Here is a 27076-nt window from a genome sequence, read left to right as displayed (position 1 = left end):
TTAACCCTTGCTAATAAAATTTTATAGACTAGTACTTATCTATTCACCTATTTTAGGGATTTTTTATAGAATCTATTGGTAGCAATCTTGTAATGACTCAAAAGTAATCAAAGTAATTTCAATTTTATTTAACAAGTTGAAAAACAAGCTTGGATTTATAATGATCTTGAAGCATGCAAAATAAAATTTAGAATTTATTCTTACATTATGCAAGTATTACTTAAGATGTTGTAAGAATTTAATAATTGTGTTGTCTTTTAATTTTTGGAGCACTTTCTTTTATCAAAATTTAACTATTTTTAAATACTTATTTATAGAAACACTCTTATCTCATTTACAAAGTTAAGAAACATTCTTTAGAAAGTATTGTTGGAAGGTTTATATTCTACAAAACTTATTGAAACAACATAATATTTAATAACATTTTTTGCATTCTAACTTATAAACTATTCTTAATATAGCAATTAATGTTTTAAACTACCAAGCCTCCAAAAGTTCTCTATAAGCAATTAAATTATTTTTTTACAAAGGATTTTCAAAGGAATAAATTACACATCCTTCTCTAAGCTATCAAAAAATAAATATTATAGTCATTCTTTATGATTCCTTACAATGACCACAATGTTATGCTAGTCATTTTATTACCATATTTATGTTATATTTGTAAATAATTAAAATTAAAGTAGATGTAGCAATTACAACATATAACATCAATTGTATATAATATATTTTGTTCTTAAGTGTGGACTTTTTGAATTCTTGCCCTCCCACCTAATGCTATTCCAATCAAAAGATACTATCCTATTTATATACTACTATACTATATGAACAACTAATAAGTTCTAATTAATTAATGCTTTGTTTTGCATTATGAACTTAGTAAGATCCTTTGCAACACATCAATTATCTACTAATTGCAAATCACAAATTAACATGAAAGAAAGCATAATAGAAGCGAAGGTTAGTGGTTGGGGAACAAAAAATTCCCAACTATCACTGTTGTAGGTCTACATGCAATATAATTCCAAAACCCAATCCACACTCAATTCAGGTACCACTAGAAGCATTTGTGAACAGCATTACACATTAAAATGAATACTAAATGGGGATAAAACTAAACTCCTCAGATCTCCAAATTAGTATATGAACATTCAAGTGTCAACTGTCTTGTACACCAAGAACGAAAGTAGTGAGGAAACTTTTTCTCAGAAACTAATCAATTTTACAAAAGCCGTGGATCTAAGTTTTAACGCTACCCCCCCCCCCCCAAATAACAATAGTAATTATTATAATTAGAATGGGTTATAGAGGTGACTCAGTAATGTTTCGGCTGTTTTTGAGGAGATCCTCTATACAAGATGTCTGGTCAGGCGTTGGAACGCCGAAACCTGTAGTCGAAGAAGGGCCATGTACATTCGCATCTTCTTCATCTTCATCACCTGTTTTTTCACACAGATGCAATCGTCAAGGTATTTCAGTAGCACAAAACCGACAGAAATGTACCACTCTCGTCATTTGAGCTCTAGAACAATAAGCAGAATCATTCAAATACTTAATTAAATGTGAAAAGCAAATAGTCGCGTCAAAGTGAAAACTAGACAGCAATGTGAAGCCACACGAGCATACCTTTAAATGGGAGGTGATTCAGCAATGACGGTGTAACAGGGTATTTAAAACTATGAACAACCACTCCGCTTTGTTTAACCATGGATGCAAGCCGATCCTCATGTGGTGAACAGGCTCGCAGTAGAGAAAAAACGTAATTGTTTAATCTCCTTGCTTTCTTGGCATTAGCCAAAAATGCTACCACTTCCTGCAATCATACCTTCACAATTTACTACCCTAGGTATTTTACATGTGGGTTTTCTGAATATATTTCTCCTTCCAAATACACACTTATTAAGGCACAAGAGAAAATAAATAAATTAGAATTGAAAATCACAGTATACTGCAAATAAAATCTGTCTAAACACACCAAATAAATAAATCCAATTTTCTATATGATACACAGAAATATTTATGCTCCGCAGCATCCAATCATAATCCTCACAACCTAAGGAACAGGAAATAGTGATTAACACAGGAACGTAGAGTGTACCATGGAATACGCAGCTGATCCAGACTTGGATCTCTCTATTAGAAGTTCTTGAGCAGATGGTAATGATTCAGCCTCTGAAGCCGAGAGAACATGGTATGCGAAATCAAGCAGTTCAAACCGTAACTGTTGGCCCAATAGGTACAAGATGGTACAACCGCCCCAAGCAACTGCATCTCCATATCGATCTTGAAAGGAATCTCCCTCTGGCGAAATCTGACTATAAGCCTGCACATTCGTACTTCATCGTGTCACTTATTTGCATTATCCTTTGAGTGTCGTGCTTCTGTACAAATTAAATGACTAAAAATTCATCAATAGCATTTATTAAGATGTTAACCGAACAGAAGCGCGTAGCACTAACTCACTGCATTACAAATGTCCCGCTGTTGTTGAAGCAGTGATGGCTTGAATCTACCAGCGGGTTCAAGCCATTGCTGCCTACTTAAATAGTAATCCAAGTTGCCAACATCAGATATCTAAGAATATCTTGGGAGGAGACTTACAAGCAAGAGTGATTGCACGCTTGGTGGTACACCTTGCAGCATGGTCTGCGATGATAAGAAACAAAATGAGTATAACAAACTACATACTGAGTAATAACCTATCTAAACCGAAGGAACTTTGTTTTCGGGTTTCAAGTCTTCAAGCCACAGCACACATTAAGATAATAGGTAGATGAAGGATAAAGCTTACATATTGAAGACCACTATATATCCGGTGATACTCCTTTGACAGAGTGATCTCAATAAGACCCGATTTCGGTGGAAGGTCCCACTTAACTCGAGATCGAGACAGAATTGCATGGAGGTACGTGAGTGTGTAATCCAAAACGCTACCCGTTTGAAGATTGTTCATGTACAATATATCTGCACCCAATGACCATCCACATCGCCAAGTCTTAGCGTAATTATCGTGGCACTCATTACCTTGGCCAATACGTCAAAGAAGCACCACAGAGCAGAACCATGAATAAGTCAAATATGCCTAGAACATTCAGCAAAAAGCTTTCAAGGTCTCATATTGAACCAATTGACATCTTTAAACTAATCACTCCCGTAAAGATCAACTTTGTCCAGCATCACTCCTTGCATTACTTGAATCGTTCAACAGGTTTCTACGAGTCATCAACTTGAATCAATCTACTTCATGAGGAGCAAGAGCTAATCCAGGGAGTAGAATAGTACCTACTACCTCAGCCTGCTTGGCCATAGATTGAAAGGCTGGGCCATTAACACGTGAGGTGCTGTACAAAACCTCATCAGTAGCTTCTTTGAACAAGCTAACCACAGGGCTGTAGTTATCATCACACAACAGCTGCTGCAATTGGCCATCCTTGTTTGGAACAACACCTAACCACGGCACCACTTGCATAAAATGTACAGTTTCTGTCTCCCTCTGCGAAGTTAGAGCAAAATCGAAATTAGACTCCACGAATTTCTGAGTTATAACCACACATCGTTGAAATCACTGTAGAATATGGGAACCTCAAAATGATTTTTCTTGGTTTGCAGTTAATGATGGACGGTTTCAACACCAAAACAAACAAAAAGCGATAAATATAAAATTTTAAAGAACTAAAAAACTAAGCAGAATGACTACAAACTTATCATAACTGAAGCACAAATTTGCAAGCCACACAACTCCATTATGTTGACAACACTTGATGAAAAAGAGACCAACAGAGCATACCATAGCAGTATCAAGAAGGCTCATCCAGAAAATAAGACTCCCAATCTCTTTTAGTCCCTGCAGCATTTCGGGTCTTCCATCATAATTTACAGCCCACTGCAATTGCTCCGTAAAATGGTTCAAGCTCCCTGAAATTTCAAGCAACCAAACTTGGTACTTAAGTTGGAGGAGTAGTTTCCAAAATGAAACTGATCAGATCTTTGATTGTTAAGATCAGAAGTCCTTAAACATGAGGTAAGAGCAGAAAGAACTTCATCCGATACCTTCTACTCCAGCATCATAGGGAGGCAAGGAAATAGCTTTAGGCATAAGGTCCCTCAAATCTTCAACCCACGGCTCCATCACCAGTATCTGAGCACAAATATATAAATTGAATTAAGACGAATGACATTTGAATAGAAGGAGAAAGTTGAATACACCACAATGTTTATGAAAAGGTACCCTGATTTTGATGCCTTGTAAAATACTACATATGATGTCAAAGCTATGAGACAAAGAAGGGCCCATGCAGTTTACCTTCTGAGAAAGGTAGTCAAGAAGTGCCCGTACTAGCCAAGGAAGCGAACGAGATCCTAGCAACTTCACTACAGCAAACATGTGAGGAAGACCAAAAAACTTGCTGTGAAGCTCTGCTACTACGCCATGTGCCTCGTTCAGGTCCTGCAAATAGAGGAAGTAAGTATGAAAGTATTCCTTGTGTGCACCTAGAAAAGCAGGGATAAAGAAACGCCAACAATCTGCTCTACCATCATCAGCTGGGGACATCAAGCACAGAAGGTTTGCAGTTCATCACTACATATGACCTATCAAAAAACAATCACTTGTAACACTAAAATATGAAGCAAGACATAAGATAAGCTTACTATGTTGCCGAAGAGAAAGCTTGGCTCGGCGAAAGGAGAAGACGGTCTTTTAATGGGCCGCTTGGGTGGTTTGCTTGATCTTACAAACCGTTGTGTGGTTGTGCATAACATAAAATTAGGAAAGAAGTCATTTTGAAGTTCCAGCAGAACCTGAAGTCAAATCAATGGATAATTAGTCTTACATTGAAATTTGTGTAGGCCTATGCGCATCTATCGAAACAGATACAGGTCGAGTAATAAGAACTTCATGTATTTAAATTTACCTGCGATGCCAATCGTCCCGAGAATGACACAAGTGAGATTGTCTCGCTTATTTCACCCATCATAAGGTTGAATGGATCAATCGCAATATGCTCTGAAATAAGCTCATGAGTAAGTCTTAAGACCTCCACCAATCTTTGCAAGTCCTGTTATAGAACATCATACAGGAAACAGGATATTATTAGTGTAATAAGTAACACTTCACCCAACCCCGTTGTTTGATTGCATTGCGCTCATAAAACAAAGACTGTGAATGACCCCCACAACCAATTCCTTAGCAATGTACCAAACAATGGTGAGATATACACATCTTAAGATAACAGAGTTATTTGATTCTCCTGACTCGGCGTCGTGACTGTGCTCCGGAACAGGTTGTGTGTATCGGGAAACTTACAACTACTGAGCAAAGATCCTGCGACTCAAATCGGTCAAAAAGAAAGTCTAAGTTCTCGCGGAAGACTTTGTTCAAGCGTTGCCGTATCAAGTGAGCCAGATCCACGTTCCGACCTAGCATCTGACACAAAAAATAAAATAAAATAAAATAAAATAAAAAAACTGTTCCTCAACGAAAGTCAAACAATACATCTGTTGCAGTCAAAAAATGTAGAAATCGAAGAAGTTGGTTCACTTCTCACTCTAAGAGTGAAAGAATCAAGAAAAGACGAAGAAGGATACCTTGACACGCCTAATTCTAAAAAGGTGATCATAACGTTTTGGAAGCACGTAATATTTTTCATGATCGTTCACAGCTGCCATGAAAGACATATCAAGCATCTTGCTGCAGTCCAGACACCACAAGATAATCAGCAACAGGAAAGGATATCGCAATCCAACGAACGAGAAAGGTTACTTCCTCTTACCACTACGAGCACTGTAAAACTCCAGGTAGGTGTGTTACATCATGTGCTAAAAGTTGCAAATATAAAAGAGAAGGGAAAACTACATTCATGTTTGATGTATTATCAACAACGACAGTCCTAGTTGGTATTAATACGCTTCAAACTACATCTGCGATTGACGTAGTTAAATCCCGTACCTGGCTGCACGACTCTTATAGTGAATAAAAATTTGGTCACTTAGTTGAGACACTAATTGATCAAAGCATAAATCCACCTACCACATACCACATCACATTCTGTGAAATCATGAAAAGCAAGACTTGTGCAAAACTGAATGGCTGAGGGGAAGACTTCTCGAAAAATTAGAAGCCACCTCACTCAAAGATTGTAATGAAAGCTGAATCTTAATGATATTTTTAAAATATACGAAAATTCCAAATGAGGCGAAATGTATGAAACATAAAACGAAGTTTGAAACACTGAAGATTATTTTGAAACAACATTCATAGGTAGGTACAGCATTTACCTCCGCTTCAATCTCATCATACAGAAAACGTTGTTTTAATACACGAAGTGCCTGATCAGCTGCATCATTGTAGATGTCAAAAGGCAAAAGGATACTTTCCAGCAATCCAATATCACTTGAATCCATAATATGCTCCACCAGCATCCATGGTAAGGAGCACTCAACAGGAAACTGAGAAATGTAACATCCACAATCAGTGTTAGAACAACGATTGGAGATAACAACGTTTCTTTTAGTTGGATTTGCAATATGCTCTGGTCTCAGAGTACAGCTAAATTCACGATCCAAGTATGAATGCATTCTATGAAGAACACTTCCTCAGATATCATTCCAGAATGATATATAAGCTAAAACAAAATTGAGCAAGCATTCCTACTGTGCAAGCTACTTATTTAAAAAACGCAACTTAGGAAAAAAAATGGATTGCGACAGAACTTATTGACAGTTGCTACACAGTAGATACCTTAGACCTTACCTGAATAACACGAGAGGTTTCAAGATAAAACTCACGAAACCAAAGGAAACCTAAGTCAGTTACGTGTGCAAGAGTTGCTGCATCCATACACCCAATCAATCAATAATCCTTCGAACAACCAATAAACAATTTACCCACGTACATCAATTCAACTTCTCAATACCCTTGGCATAAATTCTCTACCAAGAAAAATATATCCAATGTAGTATGAAGCGTTATCCTTGAAGTTTCTAGAGTAGTCTTGTTAAAGTAATTGCCATACATAAAGCACTCCGTATTTGTACCTCTATAGTCGATGACATGAGGGAAGAATGCAAGCCTGTTGAAGAAACTTTCAAGTTGCCGCAATTCAGAAGAAGGAACTTCTGTTTCACTTGCAGTAAAAAATCCACCGGCCTTTTTGGGAGAGCCTCCAGTCACAATCTCATGTATCAGATACTGGAGGCAGTGAAGCTGTAGACAACACATGACGTAGAAACCATTAAGTCCATTAAGTACGAACCAGAAAGGTAAGACATTTATTAATGGTCATACATTATTTTAAAATAGTCATTTTAGCAACAAAGACACAAAAATGAGAATAATTCAGTAAGTACAAACAATGAGAAAACTGAAGGATGCCATGCGTTTCGACATTGACAAAAACTTTCTTTCATGTCATGTGTCACTGGTTTTTCAGAACAGAAAATAATACCTGGGCTGCAGTGGGAAAGGCAGCTCGAGGGTGGTATGAGACAGGAGGAACTAGATTATCCTCTCTGCTCAACTTTCTGCTTTTCACCTTTTCAACTTGTGGTGACTTCCCCTGCCAGTCGGCTGCTATAGTTCTCATATCAGATAAAAGTCTGAATGAACAGTACATAGAATAATGTTGAGTAGATTGAGCATAAGAAATCATCAATCATTCAACTAATTTCGCTACATCCCAAATCACACACGATGACCATTACGGATTTTTCAAATTAATTCCGTCAGAAAGACACCTCTTAATCATTGTTTTCTGTCTTGAATATAAAATTGCAAATAATATTTTTCTTCCGTAAATTGGTTCCACCATGATTTACAACCATCGTTGTTTTGGCATTTCAAAGATTAGAACCTGGCGAGAAATTTAACGATCATCGCAGAAGCACACACTGGAATCGCAGATAGATATGATGAGTAAACTTACCGTGCGATTTCCTTCTTCCTCCTTAACGATGTGCGTAACATGGTGGGAATTTTAGACTGAACAAAATCCTGCAGCTGAGTATGTATAGACTCCCATACAGTATTGGCTACTAGGGTGTCTGCTCGTTCCATCATGATGCCCACTCCCTTGATGTATCCAATGGCCTCAATAAGTGCCTTTCTCTCCTCTGCCGTGTAATTGCACCTGACCACCTTCAGCAGGTGCGGGGACTCAACATATTAGATGCAACGTGAAGTTTCTAGATACCACGGTATCTGCTATGAAATCGATCACTACAATGAAACGTGGAAGTTTGTATGTCCTCTCCCTCGAATTACTGGCTAGATAAATAGTACCTTTTCATAATCAGTAACATCGACAGAGCGCTCTGCATCAAAACGTTCAGAATCCTTGGCAGGCCTTGAAAACTTCCAGGCACTTTGCTGCCACACACGTCCTGTCCACTCACTCAACAGCTGAAAACCTGCCACAACAACTAGGTAAACATTCTCTTTGATGCGTTTCTTGAGTGCCACATCAACCCCCGTTTCCAAGTTCAGTGTCTCCAGCTGCATGTCAAACAGTCAAGTGTCAAAACAGCCAAAAATAAATGAACACAAATTCTTGATCTGGTATAAAATACATTAGAGAAGTTCAGGGATACTTAACATTAACCAATACTAGTCACGTGTCTCTCGGGAGAATTAATTAGTACCTGGTTGACGGCAGAAGCAAACCTTATGCAAAAATCATCATGATCAGTTCGCATAGTTGAGATATTATGCACAATAAGGTACTCCTTCTGGTACTTGCTGATAGTTAAGGATGATACAATTCGATCTTTCTCACTTCTCAAACAAAAGTAAAGAGAACATTTCACTACAGATTAAAGTGACAAACAAAGACGAGTCAATCTTTATGACCATGACAAACAACTAGACTCTAAATTTCGAAAATAGCAAGAGACGAAAAAATTTACCAAAACAATCATTAAGTCGTGAATGAACAACTGGAATGATGGTGCCATCACAGAGAAGACTAAAAACTGAACCCATCCATTTACACAAAGCAACACGCATTCATGAAAAGCAAATTTCTAGGAAGCATCCACAAAAGACAATGCATGGACTGCTGCAGGTAGGATATTCCAAAGCCTCCTTAACGCTAAGCTCATGGGGAAGCGGGAGCCCTATGAATCGCATTTGGGCAGTGAGGCGGTGAAAATAAGGTGCCAACTCCTTCAACATGCTCGCAGGAGCCAAATGGAGGTCCGGAAATGCTGGGATTACAGGATCCCGCTGTATATAACATTGTTATATGCACCATTAGTAACTTTTTGTACTACGTCTAATATGACAGATGAGTGAGGAGGAACAGAATATCGTACAAACAATAGTGTCATTACATGTGATGAACATGCTTACATCCTTACGATACACCGATAAGCATTCTTAAATCAAAGATCCAAAAGATTTCACCCCACATCAAAAGAATTACTGACGGACACGGGTACTGCAACGGAGCAGTGCTGCTGTGTATTATACAAGAAGTTGAAGAGATACAATAACCTTGATGATCAGCAATAACTTCGACAGGTTGCAAAATATAAAATGACGAATTTCAAAACCAAAGAACCCACCGTGGGGGGTTTAAAACACAAATGGCATATGAAAGAGGTTAACCTTGAAAATATTCATGAGACGGGAAATCTTAATCTTCTTAAAGATGGACTCGCCTTCCTTTTCACCAGAAGTTGCAAGGACAACGAGAACGGGAAGTACTCGTAAAAGGGTATGCCGCTCCGAATAAACTAAAACTCGATCCGACTCTAGGCACTCTAAGGTAAAGAGAATGAGCACTTGAATAATGTCCTCCACCCTGTAAAAGACATAGTATTAATCCTTTACGACGCACTCTGAAAGGAGGAATGTCAAATTACAGTGAAGCAGGAAACTTTACTTTTATTTAAGCTCCCCTGAACATGCTGCGAGGTCCAACGACTAGTGAGCTTTAACCAAGATGTTTACAGCTAGACACCAATGAGGTATAATATCTTCAGAATACCAAAGCATTACCCATTCACCCGGAAAATCTCTTGCTGCAGGTTCAACAATATTGTCCATCTTGTGCTCAAAAAAATCTGAACAGCGACACAAATGTTAAATGAGCCTCGGTGAATCAATCTTTCAGCCCTAATCTTGTCAACATGTATAAAATACATTCGCAACCACATCAAATCGTTGACATTGCAGAATAGAAAGTTTGAATTACAAGTGTTTGGTAAAGGTCACAGATCATAAGAGTGACAAACCTGAAGGTCGTCTAATTCTTCTCGCATTTGTTCAGTATCTGGCCAATTTACACTGACTTGGGTAAAGGTCCTGTAATAATACGAAGCAAAGTAGGCATTTACTCTTAAGGACGGAAACAATACGTCCATCGAAATTCCTCTATTCAGCAGAATATTTCAAACTTAAATAGAATATTTCCTACGCAGAGATTTTCTGACTTGCCTGCCTACACAAATTTACCTCTTATACCAAGAGAAGTCATTAGGAATGCTAGCCTTCGCATTCTTCAAATGATCTAGCTGAAGGAGGATATCAAGCAACCGCAGCATGGCCCTGCCAACCAGTAGTTCAGATAACTGTTCTCAAAATTTAGGTGACATAACGGAAAATGGTTCAACGAACTCATTTGATCATGCAGAGCTGAGTGGGCAACCCTTGCACAACACCTCGTGAAAAGTGCTCTAAAAGCAGTAACGAGCTCTTTCGAAAACAGAGAGAGAGAGAGCGAGAGAGAGAGAGAGAGAGAGAGAGAGAGAGAGAGAGCACCACATATGCGTAACACTTGGACCATTCAGCTTCTTTATAGACTGAGTGTAATTGTGCATGTCAACTGCAAGCTGCAATGCCATGGATTAAATTAGCACCGCCCTGAGTATAATAAACAATCAGATGATGGTTTGAGACCTATGCCGGAGCTCGTCTCTATTGTTCCTACAATGCTCATGGTTTTGTCACTTTTAACGGAAAGGCCTACAAATTAGCTGGGTGTACAGGAACTTCTAGCAATCCTTCGCCCAAAGCCAAAGATCTTAAGCTTCACAGAGATACACGTCAATACAGCGGTTAGCCATTATCATTTTCAAACAACTTTCTACAGTCATTTATTGATTGATGTAAAATTGGTACACACACACAAGGTTCATACTTTCTCAATGAACATCATGGACACAGTTCACTTGTCATTGAGGAACTAATGTGATGTTTGCAACCTGCGAGTGAATGAGAAATACAATTCATTTCGTACTTATCCCTCAGAGAACTCTCATGTTCGGTATTATGACGAACCACTGAACTGTATGAAATGAAAATATTCGGGAACTGGAATGCAGTTTAATGTGAGCCTGACTTGATTTGCGTCGAATTTGTTGTAAAAACACCCCAATAATATTTCATTACCATCATTCATCGTGTATCAACAAAGATTCATGCCAAGAGCACTGCACAAAGAACCTTACTTTAAAAGCTGCTGATGATTGCCACCGTTGAATTTCTCGAAGGCGTCCGATTTCAATATCCAGTACTTGATACGTCTCCAGGTATAGATCGGCTTGGCTGTCTTTCATAGACTCAGACAACTGCCAAGTTACAATCAAGGTGTTCAACAAGTACTTAGAGAATTTTCTCCCTCCCAAGTCTAGTTCTATGAGAGAATAATTAACACTGTCACAATCACATGTGATGCATTCTAGAGCTGCTGAATTTTGCTTCCACTCGATCCAGGAATAGGTTGCATACAACATCTGCAATAAATCCGACTGGGACGGTTCTATACCTTGACGTTCTCTGGAATTGAAGCATAGGGTCAAGTCCCAAATCTAGTGGAGTTTAATACCCTTTGAACTTATTCTCAGATGTGGATACGGTCAAATTCTGTTTTGTGGCAGTTCAAAAGCTTCAAAGAAAAATACCTGAGGCAGAGCTTTCACGCAGCTGCGATAAGTGTAGAGAATTGAAACCAGGCCCTTCCCCTCCATAAGCAGGTTATCCTAATGCAACAATGCACGTTATCAAATTTCCCAGGTTAGTCAAAATCCAAATCTTCCGGACTCCATCATCCAATAACGTACAACGTCATCAAACCTCACTAAGACAAAAAGACCATGTGCCAAAACAGTCCACCCGGCCTCTCTTCCAAAACTAGCCATGGTAGCACTCAGATATTAAACCGGAGAATCCTCTCCTATTAAGTTGATCAATAGAGCTAGTATAAGGCTCATGAATACCAGTTGCGTGACGGCACTCGTATCTTCCACAAGAGACAGTTGGTATGCTGGAACATCATCATAATCTGTAGGCCCAACAGCGGCCAACACCATCACAGAGCGGTTCACATTGTTTCAGTGATTCAGATTTAGTATATGTGAGTGCGAAAAGCAGAGGCTAGAGCCAAAATTCGCAAAAATACAAGTGGTAGGGCAGTGGAAAACGCGCACAAGCTAAAATGCACCACAATATTTCAACCGCAAATAGAGACATTGTAATAATATCCACGTGCAGAACAATACTGTAGCGTACCGACAGGGCTCTCAGTCGCAACTCGTCCACTGACCAGAGTAACACCCATGCCTTGTAGGTCAGGTTGCTCATCCTGCCAGCAAATAAGCGTGAGACATGTTAAAACTGGTTACTTCACAGCACCCCTGTAAGCTTAACTAAGCGCCTTATTCAGCACAGAAAGGTGCCGAGGAAAAGCCCAGACGGAGTGAGGTGCCGATCAGAGGCGCCTTAAAACCTTGGGAGCGAGAAATGTCACGTTTGCTGTAAGCTGTTAAGAACTAGATATTCCAGAGGACCAGACAAGTTGGATAGTGTGACCTCAGGTCCATGGTGTACTATTCCACCAGCCACGACCCAGAAAAACAAAAAAAAAACAAAACAAACAAATAAACAAATAAACAAAAAAAACCCATTTTCTTTTTCAGAATCATTTCCCCCGTGTCGATGCTTTCAGCAATCTTGAAGATAATTCCCTGATCACACTAACGTCGTAGAGTGAAATGCAGGACCGTCTCCAATGAAGAATACATCGAGAGCTGAGTCACTCTCTTGCATCACTCCCCTAAGTTTTCTGCCATGAACTTGGATGAGCAATCGCTCGCGAACCTCCTCGCGAAGCCGTGCCCTAGTAATATTCTACAATTTCGACACATTTGTAGGCAAAACGAAAAAGTGGACATACCTCAAGTGAAAATGTGGACAGAGCTGCTACCGCCTCGTCGACGGGAATAGCTGGTACTGAGGCCATAGCTTAATCCAGCTCCTCTTCCGCTACTTTTCGGATGCGAGGGCAAGTTATGTCGACATTGAAGTGGAAAACTCTTTGGGCCGCTTGCTAACAGGATCTAAGAGCGCATGTCTATACGCCGTATCCAACTGCGACGCCCAAACCTCTCGATCTCAGCAGGTAACAGTAGGTGCCTCGATTTCATTGCACAGAAACAAGGCAGAAGCCTCTGGTTTTGGAACGGGAAAAACAATGTGAACGGATGCTTAAAGTGAGAATAAATATAAGAACTGGCAGGGCTAAGGAGGACTGGTCTCTTGCCTATTGGTGAAGGCTCAAACTTCAACAAAAGGAACCCTTCGTATCCGTACCTTCCTCCTGATACCTTAGAACTCTGATAGTTCTCATGCATGATACCGTTTGAACAAGAATGGTGCAACCGGATTGGATGGTGAAAACATACTCTGCTTAGACTTAGGAACAAGAGCTAAAAAAATTGATGAGCACGGCTTCCGAAAGTCAACTTCGCGATGACGTCGACACCGAGCATCACGAAAACATTACTTCTTCTTGGATAGCCATACGCACATGATTAATCCTGCTGCTGAAAAGGCCGCTTGAGACAGTAGGAAGTTGCCGTCGCAGCAAAAATTCTGCAGCTGAGGAACCTGCCTGCCGTCCTAGAAAATTTGAATATTCTACAAGAGGGGAAAACCCCGTACGGATGCTTTGCAACTCAACAGTTCGCGGTAGCAGTAATCATAACCTTGCTGACCTTCGAGGACGCAAAATGAGGAGAAGGAGATGCTTCAGGAGAGTTCAGAGACAAAACAGAATAGAGAAAGTATTGACGTGGATGGAACGAAAGAAGATCTCTCCACCAGCACTGCTGCAAAGGCTTCGAGAGGTGACGCCCTACTTTCCAGACACAACTAAAGCGGGCAGCGCATCGTATCAAAGCGCTCGTCCAAGCTAAATTAAAAGAAAAACATCGCTGCAGCATCACCGACAAATGAAATTAAGATGGACCTCTACAGAGTAAGTGGTCAGAGAGACGCACAGGCACAAAAACAGGTTCCCATGCCACATTGACTATGAGGAAACTCCAATAACCCAGCCCCTGAATACCACGGAAGACGTTTGTACTTTCCAATTACCGAAAACCGGAATGATTTCATCCCCTGCTACCAGGTCTAGCAGAACAGCTCATACGTGAAAGCAAGGCACATTGAACCAATGAGTTTCAGCGGCACCAAACGATACAGTGCAGACCCTCCAGAACGGACACTGTGCGAACGTTTGAACTGGTCAAAACTCCAGGAAGGCCAGAATCCGAGATTATTTAGGGGAGCCCTCGGCACAATCCAAGCTACTTGGTGTAGTAGGAGAATGAAAAGAGAACAGCTGGAGAAAGACAGATGAGCGTTGGAAAGAGCAATGAAAGCGGAAACGTTAGCCCCTGTTCAGAAGGTTCACAGCGTTGTAGCTCGTCCTGGGGCTAGAAAACTCGAGAGCGGCGAAGTAAGTATGATGGCGATGACAGATCCATCTCGTCACAGAGCCATGTGTACCAATCGAGCTCGCGTAAAAGCTCTCCCCTCACCAAAAATAAATTTACCTCCCCTCCTCTCCCACTCTCTCTCCCTCTCCTCTCCCTCTCCTCTCCCTCTCCTCCGCTGACAGGATCCGTGATTGTGCCTTTTTTTTCCTCTGGTGTGCAAATAAATCAACCCTGACTAGACAAATTAGGTCAACTTGAGGGAGACTCTGGTCATGGGATTCGGAGGAGCGAGGGAGCGAGGGAGGAAGGGACCCGGAGACAGAGAGAGAGAGAGAGAGAGAGATGGAGATAACTTACTAGGATTCTTCTTCTTTCTGTCTTGTACCACATGGCTCGTGACAGTCTCGTCAGGGCCCAGACACACCTCGAGACGGCTCAAGAATGCAGAGACACACGCGACACTGCCACAAACGGACACTGATGCCGCATCAGCATCACCACTCCCCCCCCCCCTATCACCGAGAGGGAGGGAGGCTTCAAGCTTGCACGTCCATGTCACCACCATTCCTCAGAATCTCCTTTGTGGAAAAATACAACAAATGTGTTCATAGTACCCATGAGAGCTTCTTAGTATCATTCATTGCCTGCACTAGAGCAAAGCTAAGACAAAACCCTCTCCGTTACTGGATCCCCACTCAGTAAGGGGATTCAAACTTTTGGGAAACCAAATATCACAGATCACTTGAAATATCACCCCCCAAAATATCACTTTTCAAACTTTATGACTATCTTCAAATTTCAGAAGTAATTTCACTTGATATTTTGGTGATTTGGAAAAGTCAAAGAACAATGTGGTATGAATTCAAAGAGAGTAGACAATTAAGGCAAGCAAGGCAGTTTTTGATATTTCACCACCCCTTCTTTTAATATCTGGACTTCAAAATCACAGACCTCACAAGGTGAGTGCTTTGTAGAAGTATCAAGTGATACTTTAAAATATCATGGGCTACTTTGAGGTATCATCACAGATGAAATATATCCCAAAAAACTTAAGACTAAATCCCCTTGGGTTGTGCACAAGCCCAATTGTTGAGCCTTTCTTTTCCTCCCTCTTCCATCAATAATTTATTGTGGCTTTGAATACAAGTGAGCTTTCTTTGCTATGATATTGTTACTAGGTTTTTGTTGTAATTGCACAGAATGAAATCTCACACACTGTTTGGATTTCTTCTAATTTCTTCTTGTGTCGTATTTTTACTTTTACGTGTTTATAGAAAATACATGGAGAAGGTTGTATCAAAGCCCCCTTTTTAAAGAATAGTTAGCAAGACTTTAAATTATGTTCCAAAAACATTTGAACAATTGAATCATTTTATGGTCCCTCTTGTCCTGTAGTAGTTCCCAAATTTTCAATATCCAATTAGAGAAAAACTTGGTACAGCATTTATCAATTCTTTTATTATGATTAATATTATTGTTATATTTTTAATGTTTATTCATTTGTCATATAACAAAGCTTTGTAACACAGTAATAACCAGCAAAGATTTTTGGGCAAGGAAGAAGGCCATATCAGTGGATACAAAGGGCCAAAATTTATCCAAGGATCTCACTCTGGTGTCAGTTAGATTTTGGGAAAGCAAACCAGTGAGAAGAATATAGAATTGACAGACCTCACTTACCTATACCTAAAATAATATTAAAATAGACAACCATAGAAAGCATTTCTAATATAACAAGTTAGTTTTGCAGCACAGTGAGCCTCCAAGAACAAACGTCTCAAAATTATTTGGTCCTTAAAGTGCACTTTATACACATGGAATATTTGGATTTAATGCAATGCACAATCTTATGACGATACCATGTGGAATGACACACAAAACAGAAATGATATGGACATGGATGCAGGATCAAGCATACAAACTAAAAAAACTAAAATGAAATAAATAGCAGAACCTCAGTGCAAAGTCTCTCTACAAAAGAGATGAATCTTGGATGGCTAGCAAAAAAATCAAAACATAGAGATGGAAGTTTAATTAATCGAAACCATAGAATTTTGCACAATGAGGTTACAATACATGCTTCCCAACCTCTTCGTCTACATACAAAATATGATCTTTGGTACATTTTAAAAAAAAACAAAAATCAAAAATCAACATTTACCAGCCTTGTGAGGTACCAAGATGTTGGCAGCTTAAATTTCAATTCTCTTTTGGAAATGGGTTCACTTCACATCTGCCAAAAAGAATATAAGAAAACTGCCACCCAAGGTCTCAAAACAGTCAACACACATGGATCAATGTCGCTTTCTTTCTATGCCTCAGTTGGGTTTATCATGTCTTGATTTATTAGTATTAATACAATGTTTTCCCCTTTTTTGTGCAATTAGGGTGGGTTCTCCTCATGTGAAGCTAACAGGGAGGGGTTTGACTGGGAGGGGGATACATAAGCCTAAGGGAGTGTCCTTCTGGGGAGGGGATCCTATGCACCCCATGGTGGCACCATAAAAGCATTTGATGCTGTTCTCTGTCCACTCTGTACAACCACACTACAATAGACTGTAAGATACTACAAGCTTCTCAGGATTTTACCCAAATGAGTGAAACGTAGGCAAACAGGGAGAACCCTTTTTTGCAGAGGGATGCACAGAAAACGTGACCAAAGATGGATGAGCTATATATTATTGAGTGTTAATGTAAGAGGGAGGAAGGGAAGGGAGAATTTAATTCAGGTAGACCGGGTCTAAAGAAGGAAAATCTCTCCTTATGTCAATGCAAATGGAGGACTTCTTTTCCATCTGAAAAAAGAGACCAAAATGTTTTAAGTAAATAAAGTCAGTAAAAGAAAACCCTGACAGTTAAACTTGATGCAAAGGAAGTGTGAATAAATAGATGTCACATGATAAGAGAGCCACGTTTGGGAAGTGGGGGTCAAGCACTGACTGACCCCCTACAGTCAAGTCCACTGTGGGCCTACCTCTATATCTCTCTATCTATCCCTGAGTTCAGTTTGTTTGTGAAATCTCTCTTTCTTACAGGAAGCATTTTCATGTGCATGCAGAAGATGGGCCTGCAAGAGGAGGGGAGTGACAGGTATTACCAGGGTGTACTCAGCATGGGGAACAGTTGGGAACAGTTGGGAACATTTGAGAACAACAAGGGAACAGGGAGGTCAATGCCAACCAACAAGAGTGTGATGGCAGTTGGTGGGTGGCATGCTGGGTTTAGGGTTAGAGAATGTCACATGTTCTATGACTTGTCTTATGATTTATATACTTTACTATGTTCCAATATTAATAATTTTATATTAATAATGTCAACATGTTCCTTTGTTCCGATATTAATATTAGATTGTGAAATGGTTAGTTGTTGGCCTCCAAAAAAACTGAGTTTTTTTTTTTTTTTTTTTTTTTTTTTTTTCATTCTTTTAATTGAATATTGTGGGTGTAAATACTTTGAACATTATAAAGATCGGATACTTGTGAGTATTTTTTTTCCAAGTTTTCTAATGTATATTAGGGGTTGCAATTTGGTTGGAATGGTATTTAAGACTTGTCACTACCAAAATTATCAATGCTTATTTGAATAAACATATATGTATGTATATATATATATATATATATATATATATATTCTATAACCATTTGGAATAAAAAAATATATTATATTTGATTACTAGTATTAGTTATATAAAGACATGAATAAATTTGGTGTTGAGAATTTTTTGTTAATATTTTAGGGGTATTATTAAAAATATATACTACAAAAATATCTTATTCAAGTTGCAAAAATAATTATGGAATATATATATATATTTATATACACATAAATAAATAAGCAAGAATAAAATATATACATAAAAAAGTAAAAATCTTATACATAAATGTTTTGTAACTAATTATACTTGAGTTTCCTATAGAATCTCTTGAATGTTTTAAGTTGGCTACTTTTTATGACATTGGATTTCTTCCTCCTCATTCTAACTCTTCTTCTTCACTTGAGGATCTTGAGCCTCTTAAAAGTGACAAAACTTTATAGAAGGATTGCAATTGCTTCACTTAAGACAAGAAAGATGAAAAACCTCCCTTTTGAAGTATTTGGGAGATTCTCAAAACCAACTTTCATACATTCAATTAGATTGTTTGAAATACTTGCAGCTCTTTTTCTACAATGGACTTAGTGTGGCAATAAAGAAGTATTGGGAAAATAAAACATTCCCACCAATATCAATGATGCTTTTGCCTTGGCATCGCAACTAGAACTTGAGGAACAAGAGATTGGAAATAATGAACAAAGTATTGTTAGTAAGTCTTGGGAAGGGAAAAACAACTCACAAGGAGGAGCTAAGTCCTTTTGATGCAATAAGTAACCACCCTTCTTAAAAAAGACACTTACATGTAATAAAAGACTATTTGGATTATACTATTTGGATTATATTACATGTAATAAAAGACTATTTGGATAATATTTTAAAAATTTCTTTAAAACTTCTGATATTAAGTCAATCAACAATATTTGTTAGAAACCAACATCTAATGGTTTACTTGGTATAATTTACATGAAAATAATTTTTGTAGCTTGTTCAAAAAGTTATTATAAATTTAAATACTATAACTTCAAATTTAAAAAGTAGTTTAAATAGATGCAAGGTTAAAACAATATTCAATCTTGTCAATTTTTTTAAATTTTCAAACATTTATTATTTTAATTTAGATGATTTATTTTAATTTATTATAGGTCAATACAATTATTTATTTATTTAAATATATTCTTATATAGTTATGATTTGTTAGTATATATTTGATTTTTTTATAGAACCATCTATTTATATAATATATATTTACTTTTTATATTTAAATATCTATCTTTAATTTGATAATAAATATATATAAATGCATATTTTTTAATATTTTGCTTTACTTCTATTTCATTCTTCTAAATAAGTAGAGGAATAATAATAATATTTAGTTTTAACAATCAAATTTTTTTAATATGATTTTGAATTTATTTTAAAATAAAACAATATTTTTTCGAATTTTAATCAAATAATTGGTCTTCAAGTATGTACTAACTACCACAATAGTTGGAATAATGTTTTTTTCGAATTTTAATCAAATAATTGGTCTTCAAGTATGTACTAACTACCACAATAGTTGGAATAATATTAATCTATTAATCATCTTGTCTACATCTAAAATACTAATAAATACATGAGTATGGAAGAAAGTCTGCTAATATAAGAGAGTTTGTAATCCATACAAGGTTTCTTTTTATAATGAAATATATTTTTTAAAATTAAAATTTAATTCTTGAAATTTCAAACTGTAATCTATATTTGCATACTTTACCCAGAGGTCATTTTGCTAAGATGATTTGTAGTAAGTATTAGTCATGTGTAAGAAACGTAAAATAAAAACAGTAATAATAATATCCATTATGAACAATAATCAATATTATGTTACAATCATGAAAAAAATGTCATGTTAATGAAGCATTGTGCAACAGAACATATGGGGTTTTGATGCCCACAAATGCAGTGGAGAAAATACAGCATTAAAATGCCAGCAATAACATTAAGATTGAAAATTGTTGTAAACTTCAATAATAATTATCTAGAACTTAGGTTACTTGGGGACTATCATGTAGACTATAATTTGCTGTTACTAAGGTTACTCTTAGCTCAATTGGAAAAACAATTGAAATTTATTACAACTCAAATGAATTTTGACAAAGAATGAATTGATGATCTTAATGTGGCCAATACACATTTGTGGATTCCATAATATCAATTCCAGGTTGCAATCTCTTTGTCAAGTATGAATATATATTCTTGAATTGTAGTGTACTTTATTGTGTCCAGATTGAAGGTCCCCATTCATAGTACATAGACAATCGATCTATAATGCAGCCTCTACAGTTATTGCTTTACACCCCTAAGGACCGTCTATCCAAGTAAGAATGTATGTTCCAACCTGAGAGCTGACTATTTGGTTCCAGATTTGAGGCAATCACTTCTAAATTTAATGAGAATGAGCTAGCAAGCTGTCCAACCATCTCTCAGATCCTGCCCATTCCTTATCTTAATTTACATGAATTACACAGATCTCTCAATGTTTAAGAAAGAGCTATTGAAAACGAAAAGCAGCATTTCGCTTTCCTTTACAGCACTATGTGTACCGTACCAGATAGATTAGGGGAGAAAAGAAGACAAAAAGGAAGAGAACACACAAACAACTGACGTTCTAAATTTACGATTAATCTGAGAGGAGGAATGAAAAGATCGAAGTAAACTTTCATACTTGGTTGCAGAATGGGCATACATCCTTCACACACAACAAGATTGAATTCATAAATATATTTTTAATGAATCCATTCTATGTCCTGTTTGGACCTTGGCAATCACTGTTCCACGGTTCCAAGTTGAATTCAAGGAAAATAAATTCCTTAATGAGTGCTCGCTTTGATGGATAACGACCAAAGAGCCTCAAGCTTAATCTCCTGACATGGGCCCCAAAGCTTGCCATGCTTTCAATAAATGGCGTCAGCTTAGTTGGTTGACCGTATTTACAAGTGAAGGACATGGATAACTTACTCCCACACGATGACACACCCGCTCTTGTCTGCAGTAACCAGTGGTCTACCTTCATCACTCCACGTACAAGCTAATACAGGGCTGGAATGTCCTTTCAGAGTCACGGTACCATCTTTTGCGAAACGATTCCATACTACTACAGATCCATCCGCTCCACCTGCAGCAACATATCTCTCGTCTGGACTCAGACATGATCTGCTCCAATTTGTTGCTACCAAAAGGCCCGGAGCTCGAAACGAAGCCTGAACTTCTAAGGTGCGAACATCGATCATATTGTGCACATTATCCCTTCCGCTGGTCAGCATCGTGTGGCCATTTCTGGACACAGAGACTGATGTTATTCCCTGGTTGTGGGCAACAACCTCGCTTGACTGCTTCCCAGAGCGGATATCCCACAAGCGTAGGTTCCCATCCATATGACCCGAGCAAAGAACCTCCCCGTTCATGGTCAGGGCCACGGCGTTGCAATTAGAGTAGCAAATCAAAGTGTTGGTGACATATCCTGTCTGCATGTCCCATGCCTTCAATGTCCGATCGTAGGCAGCACTCACGGCGCGTCGATTGCTTGTTTTGCTAATGTCAACAGAAACAACCTTCTCAGTATGCCCTGTCAAGGTATGCCGCATCCGACCTGTCTGACTCTCCCACAGATGCAATTTATGGTCACTACATGCTGCTATAACCAGATTTTTGTCGTAGGACATGGATAAGTCCAATACAGAACCCAAGCAACCCCTAAGAGTGGACATACAAGATCCATTTACCACATTCCAACTTTTGACAAGCTTGTCATGTCCTCCACTGTAGACATTTTTGCCTCCTTGTTCGAAATGAATTGCTGAACACATGACATCGTGTGCCCTGATGACATGCTTCACCGCCGAAGGGAGCCCAGATTTGACGTAGTTCTCTGCGCCAGCTTCACTATGTCTAACTATGCCATCCACTTGGGTGCGAGCGAGCTCCATTAGCTGCCCAGCTTTAACCTTCTCCATCATATCCTCATACATAGCGTTGGCCTCGTTGAGCCGTTCCGCGTCCCGCATTTTTTGATCCATCCAACGCTCAATCAACATGTCATTCTCCTTCTTCAAATCGATGATTTGTCCTTCGAGTTCCTTGACATGTGATCGGAGCTCGTCAACCTCAGAGGTGGTGGCATCTAGGGCTCCTTGTGTCTCCTTTACGTTAATTTCAATTTGCAAAATCTTCTCCTTTGCAGCAGTGAGCTCCTCTTGCAGTTCATTGATAGCAGTTTCCTTGTCCCCAAGCTGCGTACGTAACGATTGGCTCTCCGTAACTTCCTGTACTAGCCTATCCGATACCTGTGAATGCTTTTGATAACTTTGATTCAACTCTATCTGCAAATCCTTCAATTTCTCTCCCAATTCCAGAGTGGCCGGCGAATTGACCACATGGGATATAGCAGCAATAGCTGGCGCAAATGCCCCCTCCTCCAACTTGTGGCGTCGCTTAATTGCTCTACAGGCCTGGACGATAGCATACCCCATCCGATCCTCCATCTCCATGTTTCTCACAACACACAACACATACCCTAATCCGGAAAATTGAATCACTTCTCCGCCCAGGCAGATTGCCTACGTTGCCTTGACATCCATGGACTGATCAACACAAATCCCCAACTTGCCAGACGACAAAAGCTTCGCATACAATTCGTCATCACTCGATACTATGCTCAAATTCATCATACGAAACCCACAAATGTTCTCCCTCTTACCCAAGAGATCCTCCCCTGCGTTCCAATAAAACCTAACTCAGCAACACGATAAACCTAGGATCAATACACTGGGTCATCGCTGAAGAAAGTCCCCCAAATCCACACAAGCTAAAATGCTCTCCTGATCCTGTTGGAATGAACTCAAGCTGGAAACCGGGACGAGTTCACATAGCCAAGTCAATGTCAGCGGAGAATTTCAAACCTCAAGAGAACGACGAGAGCATTGTCCGACGATTGCGACGATGCACACAGCAAATAGACACAAACCAGGAAAAAGCAGGAATATCGTATACCCAGTCAGACCTGAACTCTACGCATCGTGAACTTTCATCTATTCCCACATCGGATTTATAGATGAAAATACTGTACCAGTTAGTGGGTCCCATGCGAGGCTTCTACGACAGCGAACATTCATCTCGTGAATTCGTATAACATTTCATTCAGCAAGCGAAGATGCGAACGCTCAGCTTTTTCATCATCAGTTCTCAGACAAAAAGTCACGGATGTCGATGCGTCTTTTGATTTCGTAATGCACTAGCCACTGGAATACATTTGCAGAGTTCCATTCGGTCGCGGCTGCCCAGCTGCTACATGAAGCGTTTTTTCACCTATAAGTTATATATCAAATGTCGTTGTGCGGTATTTTTTTTAGTTCCTCAATTCTTAGTTGGGTAGGAATTGGAAGATGCCTCGGTGAAATAGAATCTGTCTGTGTTGGAAATGACTTCGCCAAGGTGCTACAATACTACCAACCGGCTACAGCACCATGGATGATTGAGGAGGTGATATTTTAATGGTCTTTGGTTTGGTGTGGGCTTCACCTCTATCTTTCGATTGGTGTTGCTGTTCACGATGCCTGTCACACCATTAACAAAGGCAGAGCAATTGATTTCCAGAATGGGAGGGACAATTACAGGGGATCCCAACTACACGACATCACAAGTTCCTTAAGCTGGGTGTGGTCACGGCGATTATTGCTTGCCCTTGCTCAAAACGTCGTTAGGGTAGGGTATAAAGTCGAACACATCAGTTCCAAGCGCATCCGAAGATGCTGTACAAATTGAATCATGAAGACTATTCTATTGCACTCTTGACAGTGATCAGAATCACAATGGACTTTAATGAACTTTGCAGCTTTACCGTTTAGGTGGCATTGACACAATGAATGTAAACCTATCTTGATGTTGAAGACTGACATGCATGGTGACTGGAGTCGGAAGCATCTGCTCCTTCACAAAGTGGCAACGCCCCTCTGCCAATATTGCTATGGAAACATCAAATCATCACGACACAAACTACAGGATGGGGTCCTGGTGGTGAAATCTCCGCATCTACTCTCGGCAGTGTGCCGGATGTACTCCAGCTGAGCCTCCACAATGACCCAAGCAATTTGTAACTGCAGGGACTTGTCACAAGTGGGTGAAAACATGGAGCATTGGTTTGTCTTTCTTCACCAATCCTCATGGCTGCAGTTTGCTGCAGCATCTTGCTTGAGCACCACATTGCAATCTGTCGCGAGTGATCGGTGGATACTGCGATGAAGTCTCAGCTCAACATTGATTGTGCATGGCTTCTGCTGCAGAAGGAGCAAATTCAGCTCAACTCATGCTGCAAGTGTTCTGGTGCCCATAGGCTATGATACGAAGAAGAGGAAGAAGTAGAAATGCTTTTTTCTAAAACCACAATTCCTGCAAAAAAATTCATAGCCATGAAGTTCATGAAGGAAAGATTGAGTGCAATTTTCTCAAGAAAAAGATCCAATTTGAATTGAGTCAAGGGATTTGTGTACAAGAGAATAGCTTTGACTTGCTTTGAAAAGAAAAGAATCTTATTTTTGTTGGAGCTTAAAGAAATTTGAAAAATAAGACTTGCATAATAAGCACAACATAAGGGAGTATGGTGTAGAGTGAGTTAGTATTCAATTTCATGCTTCTTTGTTGAAGTTTCTTAACAACATATTTTGATGAAATATTTAAATTATTGATTTTATGGTTTTAAATGTTTTTAGTGGAAATAAAGACATTGTAGCATGAAATACATTGTTAATTAAATTGGTAGTTCAAGATGTATTTGTCTTATTTTGGCTATATAGTATGACTTTTAAGTGTATTTTACAGAAATAACATGAGTTGCTTTTGTAGTTGTAAACTTGAACTAAGTTTAAAAAGACATCCAAAATCAAATTAATAAAACCAATTAATAAGAAGATAAAGCTATAATAGAAAAATATTAATTTATAATTTTAATACGATTTATTAATAATACAATTGTTATTTAATATTAGCCATGTTATGTCTATTAAGTAAGATAATTAGAACATATGACAAAAAGATGGTTATATTATAATAAGCACATTTGAATTTCAAATTTCCTCTATTATAATATTATAATATACAAGCGTTATTTTAAAATTATTTTTTATTTTTTATTTGTTGTAGCTCAAATGGCTTTAGAAGCTAATGTTGTATTGAATGTAATTTTCTGTACTTTACAATTTATGTGAAAAAAAAAAAAAAAAAAAAAAAAAAACTTGTTTATTTTTTATTCTTATTCTATTAATAAAACAATATCAAACAACCAGTCAATTGCTACCCGTAGTTTATTTAAGTTTTAACAAAAACAAATGACTATGCCATGCAAAAATTGTTTTTTTTTACTTCTGCACTTTATTATCTTGTAACCAGCTGCAAATTTCGTTTCGAATTATTGTGCAAATATTCTAACTATCAATACAAGTCTCATGTAAAAGCTATATTGCTTCCCAAAATTTGCTAATATGTAATGTTGCTATCATTAAAACAACATCAAGTAATAAATTTATTTTCTACAAATTTATGTTACAGTAATATTGGCTTCAAATATACTCTACGCAATAAAAATGATGTTAACTAACTCCAACTATGTCACAAATGTTTAATTCAATAACTTCAATAGATGTTTTTAATTTGTAACCTGTTTTATTATTAATTTTTTTTTATATACCTTTAAAACAAAAACTTATGTTTTATCTTACATTTCTATTATAAAGAGAAGCAAGGTAAATCATTATTTTTATTCGTTGCATTCTCTATACAAATACCACATATAAAATCTAAAATCTCAATATCATCAACAAAAAACTATATTTCCTCTTAAAAGAATAAGTGGTAATTTCTAATACTCTTTGAAACCTCATTACAATTTAATCTCTTTAGAGTCTATCACAAATAGGATTTAACAAAAGAAGTTTAAAAAAAATTATTTACATTGAGGGAGTTGCTTAAACAAGTCATATCATATAAATTATAAATTGTTGTTGATTAAAACATCCATTGTAGTGCATTTTAACAAATTGGTCAATTTTGTTTCTTTGAACATTTAACAATTGTAGTGTAATGTGAACTTTTATGTATTATAGTCTATTTTGTATGTTAAAAATATGGATTAGATATTTCGAATATGCTTGGTATTTAGTCTCATGTCGTGATTAAATTTGCTTGTTCTAGAAATTGTTTTATATTTGAACCTTGGATATAAATTTTTATTATGGTAGTATGACATCTCAAAAAATCAACAATATATGTAGATTTTTATATTCAAGAAACAATTCAATTTAAATATGATATTTAGATTAATAATATCATTTTATGAATTTCTAACCATTGCGTATAGATTCATATTATATATTCGGGTTGTAAAAGTTGAAACAATACCTTAAATATCTTGTATGGTATCACCAAAATTTCCTAATAACAAAAAATTTGCTACACATAAACCATCCTTAAGAAGAAGCACAACTACATAACAAAGTCTACTTCTTCAAGTCTAATATTCTTGAGTTGTATTTTTTTGAATAAGAACGTCATTACAATTTTCTTATTATTTCATCAAATTACTATTACTATATAATATTTATTTTTTTTACATAATATGAAGCAAATTTATATAGTGTTATTGTATGTTGATTTCATATAAATATATTCAAAATATGTGATTAAAATTTAATCATAAATTTTAATCTTTATATACATAAATTTTAATAAAACTACTAT

The 27076-nt window shown here is 37.7% G+C and overlaps 2 protein-coding genes across 3 annotated transcripts; both read right to left on the bottom strand.

Annotated features, from left to right (window-relative positions):
* Positions 1-1109: 1109 nt before the first annotated feature.
* On the bottom strand, positions 1110-14301 carry LOC112275947 (protein PIR). Of its 2 annotated transcripts, none has more exons than XM_073532251.2 (32): positions 13173-14301; positions 12509-12581; positions 12217-12281; positions 11902-11979; positions 11449-11568; positions 10760-10830; positions 10454-10512; positions 10234-10303; positions 9998-10062; positions 9605-9800; positions 9070-9220; positions 8638-8732; positions 8279-8491; positions 7923-8134; positions 7446-7596; positions 7036-7204; positions 6752-6828; positions 6277-6447; positions 5948-6024; positions 5587-5689; positions 5306-5425; positions 4914-5057; positions 4651-4800; positions 4304-4447; positions 4051-4138; positions 3788-3915; positions 3283-3493; positions 2792-2964; positions 2602-2646; positions 2099-2323; positions 1627-1813; positions 1110-1439 (listed from the first exon to the last, which is right to left on the bottom strand). In XM_073532251.2, the coding sequence occupies exons 8-32, from the start codon at positions 10258-10260 to the stop codon at positions 1303-1305; spliced, it is 3459 nt and encodes a 1152-aa protein (XP_073388352.1). In that variant the 5' UTR covers positions 10261-10303; positions 10454-10512; positions 10760-10830; positions 11449-11568; positions 11902-11979; positions 12217-12281; positions 12509-12581; positions 13173-14301; the 3' UTR covers positions 1110-1302. The 2 variants fall into 2 exon arrangements, with proteins under 2 accessions (XP_073388352.1, XP_073388351.1); XM_073532250.2 differs by having other exon boundaries at positions 10454-10546; positions 13173-14200.
* A 6674-nt stretch (positions 14302-20975) lies between these two features.
* On the bottom strand, positions 20976-23332 carry LOC112279077 (autophagy-related protein 16). Its single transcript, XM_024513179.3, has one exon. The coding sequence runs from the start codon at positions 22834-22836 to the stop codon at positions 21304-21306; it is 1533 nt and encodes a 510-aa protein (XP_024368947.1). The 5' UTR covers positions 22837-23332; the 3' UTR covers positions 20976-21303.
* Positions 23333-27076: the final 3744 nt, after the last annotated feature.

Source organism: Physcomitrium patens, chromosome 2, assembly GCF_059467195.1.
Source record: "Physcomitrium patens ecotype Gransden chromosome 2, ASM5946719v1, whole genome shotgun sequence".
In the NCBI taxonomy this organism is placed as follows: domain Eukaryota; kingdom Viridiplantae; phylum Streptophyta; class Bryopsida; order Funariales; family Funariaceae; genus Physcomitrium; species Physcomitrium patens.
This window is presented reverse-complemented; position numbering and strand designations above follow the sequence as displayed.

Excerpts from the sequence above, each read along its gene's own strand:
- LOC112279077 (XM_024513179.3), bottom strand. The coding sequence starts at position 22,836 with ATGGAGATGGAGGATCGGATGGGGTATGCTATCGTCCAGGCCTGTAGA.
- LOC112275947 (XM_073532250.2), bottom strand. The coding sequence starts at position 13,238 with ATGGCCTCAGTACCAGCTATTCCCGTCGACGAGGCGGTAGCAGCTCTG. Across the intron at positions 10,547-10,759 it reads CCAAGTGTTACGCATATGTG|GGCCATGCTGCGGTTGCTTG; the intron begins GTGCTCTCTCTC and ends ACTGGTTGGCAG. Across the intron at positions 8,135-8,278 it reads ATGTTACTGATTATGAAAAG|GTGGTCAGGTGCAATTACAC; the intron begins GTACTATTTATC and ends CACCTGCTGAAG.